This window comes from Amaranthus tricolor, chromosome 5 (assembly GCF_026212465.1).
Source record: "Amaranthus tricolor cultivar Red isolate AtriRed21 chromosome 5, ASM2621246v1, whole genome shotgun sequence".
In the NCBI taxonomy this organism is placed as follows: Eukaryota; Viridiplantae; Streptophyta; class Magnoliopsida; order Caryophyllales; family Amaranthaceae; genus Amaranthus; species Amaranthus tricolor.
In genome coordinates, this window is record NC_080051.1 from 23,516,165 (window position 1) to 23,529,522 (window position 13,358).

At 27.3% G+C, this 13,358-nt stretch overlaps 1 protein-coding gene across 1 annotated transcript; it reads left to right on the forward strand.

The window, feature by feature from the left end:
• The first annotated feature begins 11,542 nt into the window (after positions 1-11,542).
• On the forward strand, positions 11,543-12,334 carry LOC130813163 (protein SMALL AUXIN UP-REGULATED RNA 9-like). Its single transcript, XM_057678922.1, has one exon. It carries the CDS (start codon positions 11,600-11,602, stop codon positions 12,152-12,154), a length of 555 nt encoding a protein of 184 aa, XP_057534905.1. The 5' UTR covers positions 11,543-11,599; the 3' UTR covers positions 12,155-12,334.
• The last annotated feature ends 1,024 nt before the right edge of the window (positions 12,335-13,358 follow it).

Here is a 13,358-nt window from a genome sequence, read left to right on the forward strand (position 1 = left end):
ATATATATATATATAGGGTCGCGTTCAGGTGAAAACTAAGGTTCTGTGCGAACCGTGAGAACCAAAAAATGTGTTACCTTCTTACAGAAAATGTGCTACTTTCAGGTAAAAACTGTGTTACTTTTTAAAAAAAAAAATCTGGCAGTTTTTCTGAAAAAACTGTAACTGTGTGGAAAAATAATACAAATCCAAAGTAACACGTTTTTCTGAAAAAAGTAACACCTTTTTATGGTTTTCACGGTTCTCATATATGCATGGTTTTCACCTGAACTTCTCCCTATATATATATATATATATATATATATATATATATATATATATATATATATATATATATATATATATATATATATATATATATATATATATATATATATATATATATATATATATATATATATATATATATATATATATATATACACTTTATTTAACACTATTTTATACTGTTTCTTTTGAAGTGAACTTTATTTAATTATGATCAGTCTACAAATAGAAAAATCAATTTCAATGATTAATTATGTATGTTTTCCTCCATTTCTATATATCGTCACAAATTCTCGCAAATTTTAATTTGTATATATTATTCTTCACTTTTGTTTAGGCTTTTTCTGACTTACCTATTGCACTTTAGATTCTCAAAGTTAACTTCTTTTGTAACTAGTATTTTTTGGTCTTCCTTAAGGGTTATAAACCAATTTAAATTATTTTTTTAAATATTACCTTACAAATTCTATTCATAATCCCGCTTTGAAAAAGTGGTTTTAAACAGAAGTTTAAAAACATAAAGTTATAAGTTTACTAATCAGGTTAAATGTAAATTACATGTTTCTTGTCATTATGCAAATTAGTTGATCCACTATCATTTTCACAAAGATGTAAATCAAGATTTAATTTTAAATTATACCCTTCCGAGTCAATTTAGTTGTCTCATTTCTTTATTTGGCAAAGTCTTTTTAGTTGTTCCATTTCTATTTTTGTTAATCTTTTTTTACCTAAATATCCTTAGTTCACACAAGTAATTATGAATATACCCTCATATACCTTACTTACCCAACTACCTTTCACTACTTACCCTTTACTACTTACCCTTTTTAATAGACCCCACACCATCCTTAATAATCGTATCCAAGCAAATGGGACATCTAAATTGGTTCGGAGGGAGTATATATCATCTCTCAACATTTTACTAATCATGCTAATAGAACTCTGCACTCTGAGAAAATAGGTCAGTAAACCATTTTAATTGATTATACAACATCCATTTTTCCTTTAAAAATTCTTTGGTGGGTAGTGTTACTGGTGCATTGATAATCGAATTTTTTTTTTCATTGAATTTTTTTGGAGGTAACTACTGTACGGTAAACTATATATTTATGATGGTACAATCATAGAAAATATGTGTAGTTTATAAAAAATCTAAAAATCAATCTTGTTTTAAAACAAGTTAATATTTATATAGCTTTTAGTAATATTTGTAGAGCTACTATTGTAAGAGATTGTTTCTTGGTGAGATGACCTCAAAACAAGGAGTTCAATCCCATATACTAATAATTACTCTTTTTGGTCCTTTTGAGTTTTCAGCTTAAAACTCAAATATGTAAGAGCTTTTTGTGTCCAAGTGTGCAAATTCAAAGGGACAAAGGGAATATTTTAGTTGAGCTATTTAACTTATATATGAGGAATGTTTTACGGTGAGACTCACACAAGAATTTGTGATATCTGTATGAGTGGTAGTAATATGGTTGTTTTTCAATTAGGAGTATGATATTCATGTACTCATCGTTAGTAGTAGACTACTAGTAGTAGAAAAGCATCTCCATCCACAAATGACAAAACCCATAGTTTGGAGTTTACACATTGAATAAAGCAAAGGATGTTTAACATAGAATTACTAAAAAAAAGTTTGTATTATTGCAGTTAGGATGGTGTTGGTAAATTAAATGGTAGAGCAAGATTTAGTAGGATTTAGATTACAGTCTTATAGATTTATTTCAAGTGAGAGTGAGGAAGTCCCATACCAGTCCCTTTTAAGTACATTGCATTTGTGCTGCTCTCTGAATCATTTCTGAACCAATGATTAAAACCTGCTGCACCTTTTGTCTTAGTACTTACTTGCTAGCTAGCTACTCTACTTTTTAGAATAAATGTTCTTTGTTTTTGTTTTCTCCAAATCCAATAATACTTGCACTTGTTATGTTCTTACTTTTTTGCCCACCTCCGCCGCATCATATACTATGAAATTTCACTTTTTCCTTCTATTTTCTTTTTCCTGTAAACATATTGATTTACAGTTTAAAAATAATTACTAAAAGTACAACAAGTCTTGTTTGAAACCGTCGTATCGTGAGACGGGTTCATACATGCAGTTCAAAGTTAAACTTATATAGGAGTTAACTAGAAAAAACAGTTTTTTTCATTAAATTTTAAGAAATTTAAAATTGGGTCAGTTTAAATTAAGCTGTCTCACGGTGAGACGGTCTTAATAAAGAATTTTTCATAAAAGTTTTTTTTTTTCAAAACTTAATAGATGAGGTCAAATAAGTTTTTACTTGCACCTGAAAACTTAAAAAGAAAACTAATATGATTGATAATCAGTAATCCAAAGCATATTAATACATATTTGTAGGATCACACGATCTTACGATCCGATTCTACCGATTTCGATCATACCTCTTCAACGATCTTAGGTAGAATTTTAATCCTAATAACCTTGGTATAAAAGAGAAAATGACATGCCAATGACATTCTAGAAAGTTTGCTTCCGAAAAAAAAACAAAAATAAAATAAATAATTGTAATGTAAACAAAAGTATAAAAATACTCCCAATGTCTCACTTTTTTAATGAATATTCACCCATTATTTTTAGGTTGCTAAAATATAGTCGATTTAGTAGGATATGGTTTGATTCATCTTAATGTAAATTTTTATTAATTTATAATTTTTAATTAAATATAATTAGAGATATATAACATTAAAGTAGTGTATTGATAAGTGTGTAAAACCGAATGAGATATTTAATCCGATTAAGGAAGAGTATTTCTAAATAAAAAAATAAAATTAATAAGTGGCGCTAGTTATAATAAAAATACAGAAGGATTTTATAAAAAAGAAAGGATTTGAGATCGTCAACCATGTGAGAAGACGCAAGTTGATAGACAGAGCAATGGTGTTTACGGAGGAGCTTATTACGATCGTTTTACGGATCAAATTCAGTGTCTATTTATGTGGATTGAATATTTCCAATGCAAACTTAGAGTTGGCTCCAAACATTGAACATGTCTCTTTTAAATTCAATCACCCAATCACCCACATAATTCATCATATTATTTGCTTCATGTTGCAAACATTCAACATGTCTATTAATTAACACTTCATCTTATATTGTCTGTTTTAAAGTGTTTTTACGTCCTTATGAATTTGTACCATACAACTTAATAAACTTATATGTATTTACTTAATATTGTGCAAACTCAAAGAGAGAGTACAAATTTATAACCGAATTTGAAAGAACAACCCCTTGGAATGAAAACCTAAAGGGAAAAGTAGAGAAAGAAACACATAAGTAAAAGAGAATAATGTTTTTATTTTAAACAAATTCAAAAACAAATATGGAAGAAAAATCATATACTCCCTCCTATTCTTAGGAGTTCCATTTGACTTTTCACAGATTTTAAGGAGAGTCAAAAGTGGGACCCTAAGTGAAGGAAAGATAGTGGTATAATGAGTTTTTAATGCAAGGGAGGAAAATTAGTATGGGTAATGAAGGGTATAATTAAAAATAAGATAAAGTTACTAAGGGCATAAAAGTCAAAAACCCATACCAAAAATAGAAATGGACAATTAAAGTGACTTGACCATAAAAGGAAATGAGACACATAAGCTGAATAGGAGGGAGTATATCTTTTGGTTTTGTTCCTTTCTTTTTACCTTAAACATAACAAAACAACAGAGAAATAATTAATTATTTTAACTCTAATTTTTTCAAAACTTAAAATCATAAATAGCTTTTTTAATAGAAAGATCAATCAAAAAGTGATCACTACTATGTTCTAAATTTTTTTTATAAATATATGCATTTCTCTAAAAAATTGGTACTTGTAAGATATATGGGACACATATTTCTTGAGTAATCTTGGTAACTAAAAATAGGAAATAAGAGTAAAGATTATGTTTGTTTGAGAAAATGAAGAAAGTATAGGTGCACATGGTTGTGTTTGAAAGTGTTGCACAAAATAGTGCATAATCTCCGCCGATATGCTTCACAATAGTGAGGTCTTAATTAAGAGTATACTCCTAATCTTATTTGGGGATCTGTTCATCTTCAACTAAACTTCTACTCCTAAGTCTTTGCTTCTTATGCTAATCATATATGATGCCCTTTTTCCGTTTCCGACTATATTTTTTATTAACTCACAAACCAACTTAACTAACTAACACATAGTTTACGAATCCATTAATCCCCCATCATAGTTTGACCTTTGACTAATATTAACTACTTTCTAAACAAGCTTGTAATTTATTGTCAAGTCGGAGAGTTTCCTTTTTCCCCCTTGGCCCTTTTATTATTTTGCTGTTAGATTAAAGAATCTCTTACAAATAATATATAGATAATGATTATTTATTCTATAGACAGTGTCGTTCTTGACAATTTTGAGTCTTAGGCAAAAAATAAAAAAAACCCTTGTATAAGTAAAGTTTCGATTATTTTTTCTCCAAATGTGTAGTCCTCATGCGCTTAACTGAGAAACCTAATACTACAAGTTCGATCCATATGCTAGAAGCTACTTATGCAAATACTAATTTTTTATTATAAGGATTAACTCAATTTGAACCCCTTTTATAGGCTGGGCACTAGGCGATTGCACCTTAAAACTACCCTTAGGAACGGTCCTGTCTGTAGTTGATGAAAATTGAGTCTTTTTTACTAAGAAGGAAGAGATGTCAATTTGGTTTGATTTCATGTTTAAGTTATTTTCAAATTTAGTCAATTTTAACTGAGTTATATAATTTTTAGAGTTTGAAAGTTAAAGTTTGAAAACTTATACCTTCATTTTGATTTGAATTTTTTCTTGATTACTCTCTTATGTTTCTTGATTTTGCAACATTTTTTTAGCTAATCAAAAGCTCTTATATAAGATAATTGGATCACTTAAAGTAGATATTGTTTATCCTGACAACATTTTAGATCAAATCTTTTATCTTCTAACTAGGGTTGACACATTATAATTTGGCCCACTTGGTTTATGATAATGATTTAGACATTAGTATCTTTTTAGTGATACTGGAAACTTTTACAATTACTCAAATTTGTTGATTTGGTTAAAATCTTCAATTTAAAAATTCATATAAAAAACATTTGGGTAAGTCACATGATTGTTATTTTTTTTGTCGTTCCCTATTTCAACCATTAACACTATTTACTACATCAAATCATGTTATAGATTACAAAAAGAAGAAATTAATATAAAATTAAGCTATATAATGAATGATTAATTAAGTTTAATAGGACGGATTTGTACTACGAAAAATGGATTAATAAGTTAATAATAATAGTACTTGCATAATAGAGGTACGTAATGCTACCAAATCACATTATCACATGCCAACAATAATGAATAATAGTAACCCACTTTAACATTTTTGTAATAAAGTCTAAGGAGTGGGTCTATGATTTATGTGTTTCATTTTATTGTTTATTTATTTATTTATTTATGTTATTTATCATTATTACTATTGTTAATATTATTATCTCACGGCAGCACAGTAAGGGCTTCTCACATGGATTCCTTTGTATTTCTATTTTCCTCCACGTTCTTCAAAGCAATTCCCAAAATTCTATGTCTACCTTATACTATCTCCGTTTTTAAATACTTATAGCTGATTGTGACATATTTTATAGGAAAATATCACTATCGGTAGCACATAACGAAACAGAGGAAAAGTAAACAATAGTACTTGTTCAGTTGTTCTTGTGTATGTACATGTGTATTATTACTTAATTACTAGCATGATGAGAGGGTTTGTGCAAAACATATTGAGTTGAATTATCATTTTCGTGCGTGTTGATTTTTAATTGATCAATTTTGGCAGTGTTGATTATGTATACAATGCATAGAGTTGAATTTGATAGAATATAGTAAAACATATTCTGAGGTTTTAACTAAAAATTTAAGTATAATACGAATGATCAATTTATGATAAATATTATCATAAATGATGTCAACTACTAGTCTTTTTAGTTGACATTATATTAATTTTTTATTACCATCTCCACCATTTAATATGACAGCCAAAAAGCTAGTTTTGTGAATCATTTAGGTTAGTGAATATACTTGTACAAACGATTAGTGTAAACTTAAGTTCAATTCTCACTTAATATTTTCCATCTATCTATTTATTATGTAATCCAAAAAAGCTAGCTAGAACCATATTCGATATGTATACTTCAAATTTTGGATTGAGAATCGGGTAAATAAAGAATGTGGTCTTATTGAGGATTACCAAGGAGCTAGTTTTCCCTTGGTTTAGTTATAGCTAATTGGATAACTTGATTAATTACAAAATCTTGCATTCACCAAAACGATTAATTACATATTGTAGCAAACATCTTCTGAATAAGAATTATACATGATTAAACATAAGTCATTTCAATACCACATAACCATAAATCTTAGATCTTATCGAAATAACTAAATAAGTAACATTTGCTTATTAATGTTGTGTAAGAGAGATATATAAGAATTAACAACTTTTGTTTAATACTCTTCTAACACTTTGAATGGAAAATCAAAAGATACAGAAGGAATAAATATTACAAATTAAATATTAGAATTAATCAAAACAAATATATGTGAATTATATCATGTGATTATGAAAAATTAAACATTGTCTGATCAATTTGTTAAGTTTAAAGCAGTCACCCGATCTTACTCCATAAGATTTGTTCAGATAATTAACAAGGTGTTAATTAACTCACATCACCAACTGTGTTTCTGTCTTCTATGTGAGAATTAAACCGATGACCTTATTTGAGAAAATATAAATTTTTGTATGAGACGATCTTATTGGAAAATATGTCCTATATTTAGGTCTAATAGCCCAATAATAAAAACTTTTAACTTATATGCTTTTTGTTTCGAGATCATCTCATTATGAGACAGTCTCTCACAAAAATAACTCGAAAACTTGAGAAAATTAGTTTACTTTAAGTGAAACAAGACTTAATTCTAAATTCTCATAACTTTAATCTGATTTAATCTTGTTCTTAATTTAAGATTATGCACATTTTATTGACGTGGACAATTGAGAAAGCTATAAATAAACAAATTATGGAATTTTCATTTGTTTTTGTTTGAATAAAAAATAAAAGCGTACATTCAGATTGTAAGCTGACATGTTCAATATTCCCAAATTAACATTATTAATAATTGATATGTGTAATATAATAGAGGTGTATGTCAATGGACTAACTACGAATTAATAATGCTAATTTAATTTTATTTCACAAAAATATTTAAAAGTGGTGTTATATATTAGGCTGCATGTAAACATGAGTATTATATTTTCTTATACTCCTTTTGTTTTACAGAAATTCCTACAACTATAAATTTAATCAACTCATAAAATTAATATTTTTAAGGAGCGGAGTAAAAAAAATGTATACTTTACATGTAAAAAAAAAATGTGAATAACATGAAAAAGTATAAATTTCTTAATTACATAAACATGCCTACTAAACTAATACAACTTGCCAATGTCATTAAATAATTAATTTGTGAATGTTCAACAAGTGAATAGTTTTATGAGATTTTACCATAATTTGTATAATGGGCTTATTGGTACCTAATGCTTGTTTTCTTGTAGTTTCTAATTAAAGTGGGTTCATATGTTGACCCTTTTGTCTTGGCCAAGCTTAAATGATTATTTCTTATATTGGTTAAAATACCCATTAAGTCAAACTAATAACCCTTTTCTCCAATTAAATAATTTGTAACTCTGGGCATTAGTGGATGAATTAAAAGCACCTTAATTGTCTATTATTACTCCAAAGAACCAAATATTCTATCAACTTTGTTCACAACATCTTAACATATATTAGATCTATTATACTAGTAGTGTTTATAAACTAACCTTTGACCATCTTGAAATGAAAAATTTGTATTATACACCTAACAAGCAATACAATACGTACTTCATCTGTCTTTTTGAATTAGTAACATATAACTCATATAATGCAAATTTAAATGGATAAATAGAATCTACAACTGTTATATATAGACTCTTAGTCAATATATACTTTCTTCATTCCCTAATATATATACTTATTACAATATTCTTTTTCATAAGTTTCAAAATACTTATTACATTAATATATGGAGTATATCATAAAGTAATTTATAGACTAGCTCATACACTGTGGCTAGCCCACACCAAAGTATTTACTCCTGTACACTTTTAGAACACTTGGCCTAAAGTGATCCTTTGGAAAGGCCATTAATCAGCTCAAGGATTCATCAAGTTGCCACATGCCATACTCGGACAACAAAATATATATGTGGTAATTATCTTTAAGTATGAGATATGTGTCACAGCGTGTCAAAGTAAATTCTATCTCATACTAATTCTCATACAAAAATTTGTGATGATATATATTTGCTCATAGTTTGGATCTAGGGTCTTTATACTAGGGTTATTGGCTCCCTTTAACACACAACTCATTACTCAATTCCAAATCAACTTGAAACTCATTTCAAAATTTATTTGTACTCTTTTAGACATTTATATAGGAAAAGTTATCGTGAATAATCCAACTTATTGTTTATTCTTCGCTAATAATCTCACCTTCTAAAATTTTTTAAATAATCCAACTTTTACTTATCTTTTATTGCGAATGAACCTTTGTAGCAAAGAACCAGTTACAACTGGTAAGATCTCTTTTCCTATTAACTTATTCAAACTGTACCTTTTTTTTCTAATTCAAATTTCTTTGACTTTCATCAAAGTCTCCACCTATCTCTTCCTCTTCTTTTTGGACACGAATATAAATTCTCACCATACTCACATTTCACATAATTTCTTGAAATTGAACCAAGATTTCGAAAAGAAGAGGAATTAGAGTTCATACCTTTTAAAATTATATAAGATTTTCACTAAATTAAAGATGAGAAAGTTTTTCTTTCACTTTCCATAATTTTGGGGTTGAATATGGTGTCACTCCATGGAAGCAAGTTTATAAAGAAGGATGATGATGATCTGTTGATAAAATGATTAGTAGTAATTTGGAATAGCCGGCTTTTTGAGGCCATTCTCAACAAAATGAAGGCAAATGTTGAATTATTTAGATATTTTCAAAAGATGGAATGTGTAATGCGAAATATATAGGATTATTTAGGATACTTTTTTCAAGATAATTTTTTCCCATATATATATATATGGGGTAAGTAGTAATAACTAAATATAGTAACATTCTTGACGTGTATTTGAATTTGCATCCTATAATTTAAAAAAAATTTACATATTTAAATTATATCATAATACTTATAAAAAGAAAAAAGTAACATTTCTCGCTGGTTATAGTAGCAGCCATGGACAATTTTAAATCTTTTAAAAACGTAAAGAATTCAAAGCTAGAGAAATACTTTTTTTTTCATTCGGGCCGTATAGATTTTTTGATGACTCAATTTTCATCGTAAATAATATCCACAATAATTTAAAATTAAAAACAATAAAAGAATGGTTGTAAAATTAAGATAGCGAGACTAAATTAATAAAATCTTATTTTATTTAGGAAAAATTAACATCAGTAATCCAACCTTTAAATTATTTTTTAATAATTTAACCTTTGGCCTTAATGTGTTATCAGCATATCCTATTAGTATGCTAATAGCAAATTAAGGACAAAAATTAAATTATTTAAAATAATTCAAAGGTAAGATTATTCACAGCGAATAGGTAAAAATTGAATTATTAATATTAATTTTTTTTAATTTATTTATTTATATGAGTGGAAAAGATATATAAAAGGATAAGACCAAAAAATAAGGTAAGCATTATGCGTTATCAATTTGGTGCATAAAAAATAATGAGACTGAATCAACATAAAATTATTCAAAAAAAGGCAATTATAGAAATAGATAGAAGGAAGAAAATATAGCAAGCAAGGAAACCAACTGTCAAGTTTATGAAAAATCTGGAAGTCATACATCGAAATTCTAAATTAAACACCCCTGGATCATTTTTCGACTCTTATAGAGGCAGTTGCAACAACAACTAATAAAACTAAATAAAACTTCCACTCTTTCAACAATAATATATATATATATATGATCAAATAAGAAAGGATTTTAAAATGAGGATGATGAGAAAAATTTTTGTTTAATTTTGTTTTGTTACTATATATATAAAAAAGGATATTAGGTTATAAATTAAGAACATTTTAAAAATTATTTCATAGTTATTTTACTGTGTAACATAGTTACTTTTACAATCATGTATTTTTGGCTCAATTGTGACCATAGATTTTTTTTATTTTAGTGAAATCAATGGTGTAGAGTCCTTCTTACACTTCTCATTTTCAACCTCTTCTCATTAGATCCTTCCCGATCCAAATTATTAATATCATAAATTCTTGTTTGAGACGGATAGATAAACAAATGCCTTTTGTATATATTTCATAATTAATCAACTTCATTATTATTTTTTCTAAAAATATTACACAATTTAATATTAACAAGAATATAGAAATACAGTAATCTACATATTCCTATATACTACATCTCGACATCTGTTTTAAAATAATTGCTATACATCTATAAATATTATTCATCTTTCAAACTTATTATATATATATATTGCAGCTAAATGTGTCAGAAAAAATTTACTCTACTTTCTCTATTTTAACTAACTTGTTACATTTAACTTATTATGTATTTTAATGCATATGAATAAAAATTATAAAAATTTGATATTCTCTCCTATTCAAACTAGTAGTCCCATTTATTTTTGGGAATTATTCACTTATTACTCTTAACTTGTGTTTTATTCTTAATCTATAAATTAAAACATAGTCACGTGGAATCTTGTTTGATTTGTCTCAGTGAAAGGATTATTAATATCAACTTTTATAATTTTTAATTAAGAACAATTAGAAATATTAAAGTTTAAAATGTTGCCTCGACAAGTGTGAAAAACTAAATGAGACTACTAGCTTGAATAGGAGGGAGTATTAATAATCTTTGCATTGAAATGAATCAAACAAGATCCCACCTAACAATATTTTAATATATAGATATAAAATAGTATAATATTTTTAATATTGCCAGTAATTTAAAACGGAAGAAGTAGTCTAGTAATATGTTTTTTAAATTGTCTAATTAAATACTTTATTATATTAAATTTTATAAAATTTTTAATCAAATACAATATAATTTAGAAAAAAATTATTAAAAAGACATAATAAAAAATTCAACCCCCTAATCCCTAGTCCCTTCCATCCCCTTTAAATCCCCCACTCCCCCAAACATGTTCCTTCACCATCAGCAATAACCTCAATTTCACTTTTTCAACCTCCATTTCCACCCAAAAAAAACCCAAAAAAATGGAATCAAAAAAGTCGAACAAAATCAGAGACATAGTAAGGCTTCAACAAATCTTAAAAAAATGGAGGAAAACAGCAAATGCATCAAAAAACAACCCAACAAACAACAATGGAAGCAGTAGCAGTAATAGTAGTAGTAATAAAGGCATAAAATTCCTTAAAAAAACATTATCATTTTCAGATAACTCTGTTTCTTCAGTTACAGAGTATGTTCCAAAAGGTTATTTAGCGGTTTGTGTTGGGAAAGAATTAAAAAGATATGTAATCCCAACTGAGTATTTGGGTCACCAAGCATTTGGGATTCTTTTAAGGGAAGCTGAAGAAGAATTTGGGTTTCATCAAGAAGGTGTTCTTAAGATCCCTTGTGACGTCGTCGTTTTTGAAAGGATCTTAAAAATGGTGGAACAAAAAAGGGATGAATTTTATTTTCATGAAATGGGTCATTTTGAATTTCATGGGTCGGATTTTGATGTTATGAGTTCTTCTTTAAGTGCTTCTTGTTCTCCTGATTGTGATCATCTTCTTCAACCTTCTCTTCCTCAGTTGTGCAGATGATTTTTTATTTTTTGTTTTTATTTTTATTTTTTGCATTTTTTATTTTTCTTTTTTGGGTCTGCCCTTCCCCTCTTCTGGGTTTTTTGGAGGAAAAAAATGTATGTTGGTTGGGATTTGGGTGGAGAAATGGAGAAGTATGAGGGGGAATGAGGTAGATTTTTTTTTTTTTTTTTGTTTTTTTTTTTTTTTTTGTTAGGAACAACAAATGTTCAATTTGTAATGGTTGATTAGTTTTTAATAGATCAGTCATTCATGTATCATCTATATATTGCATTCTCGATTTCTCATTTTAATTTCTCTAAGTTTGGATTCTCATAATCAATAGAAAGAATAATATTTTTCTATCATTAATAGGGTAAAAAATTAAGGAGAAAATATTGAAAATAATTTAACTTTGCCCTCATCAGCTTCGAATACTTTTATTTTTTGATTATTATTTAATAATTTAACCTTTAATATGTATTTATTTCCAATATACCGAACAATTTGATTCATCACAGCTCTACCCTTGAACCACCACATTTCTACCCCTCCCCGGAAGCAATCCATATTAAAGATGCGATTATTAAAAAATAATTAATAGGTGTCATTATTCATAGCGAATGAGTGAAATGTTTAGTTATTTTTAACAATTTTTTAAAATATAATAAACACCTAACCTACACAACAAATAGGTTGCTTGGTTTGGTAGTAATCAAAACTTTTTAATGAGTTGATTAAAATGATTGGATTTCAGGATGAGTCAAACATCAAAAAGGTAAAATATGCTTAAAGCTTTGTGAATTACATGGTTACAATTTAAAATCTTAATGAAAGCGAGTTATCAGCATAGAAAAAAGTTCAAAAAATGATTAAATTAAAGGAAAGAGATTGATAATGGATAATTTATCCTCTATCACTTCTATTACAAGTTAAAAAAAACTAAAGTAATAAAAAGTTAATTTTTAATCTCTAATCAATGATATCCAAATCCAATCAAAAAATTAGGTTAGTGAATAGTGAGTATGGTAATGAAGTAATGATATTGTAATTTTGTTAAAGATATATTAAAAGACAATAATCCCATGATAGTCGGGTAGCAATATTCCTTCTTTCACTAAAGAAGACAAAGTTGATTGTATGACAATAACTAATATTTAACCTCTAAAAATACAGCTAGAAGCCTAAAAGTACAGTATGTACTTTCTTTTACAACTTCCCAAAA

Excerpts from the sequence above, each read along its gene's own strand:
- LOC130813163 (XM_057678922.1), top strand. The coding sequence starts at position 11,600 with ATGGAATCAAAAAAGTCGAACAAAATCAGAGACATAGTAAGGCTTCAA.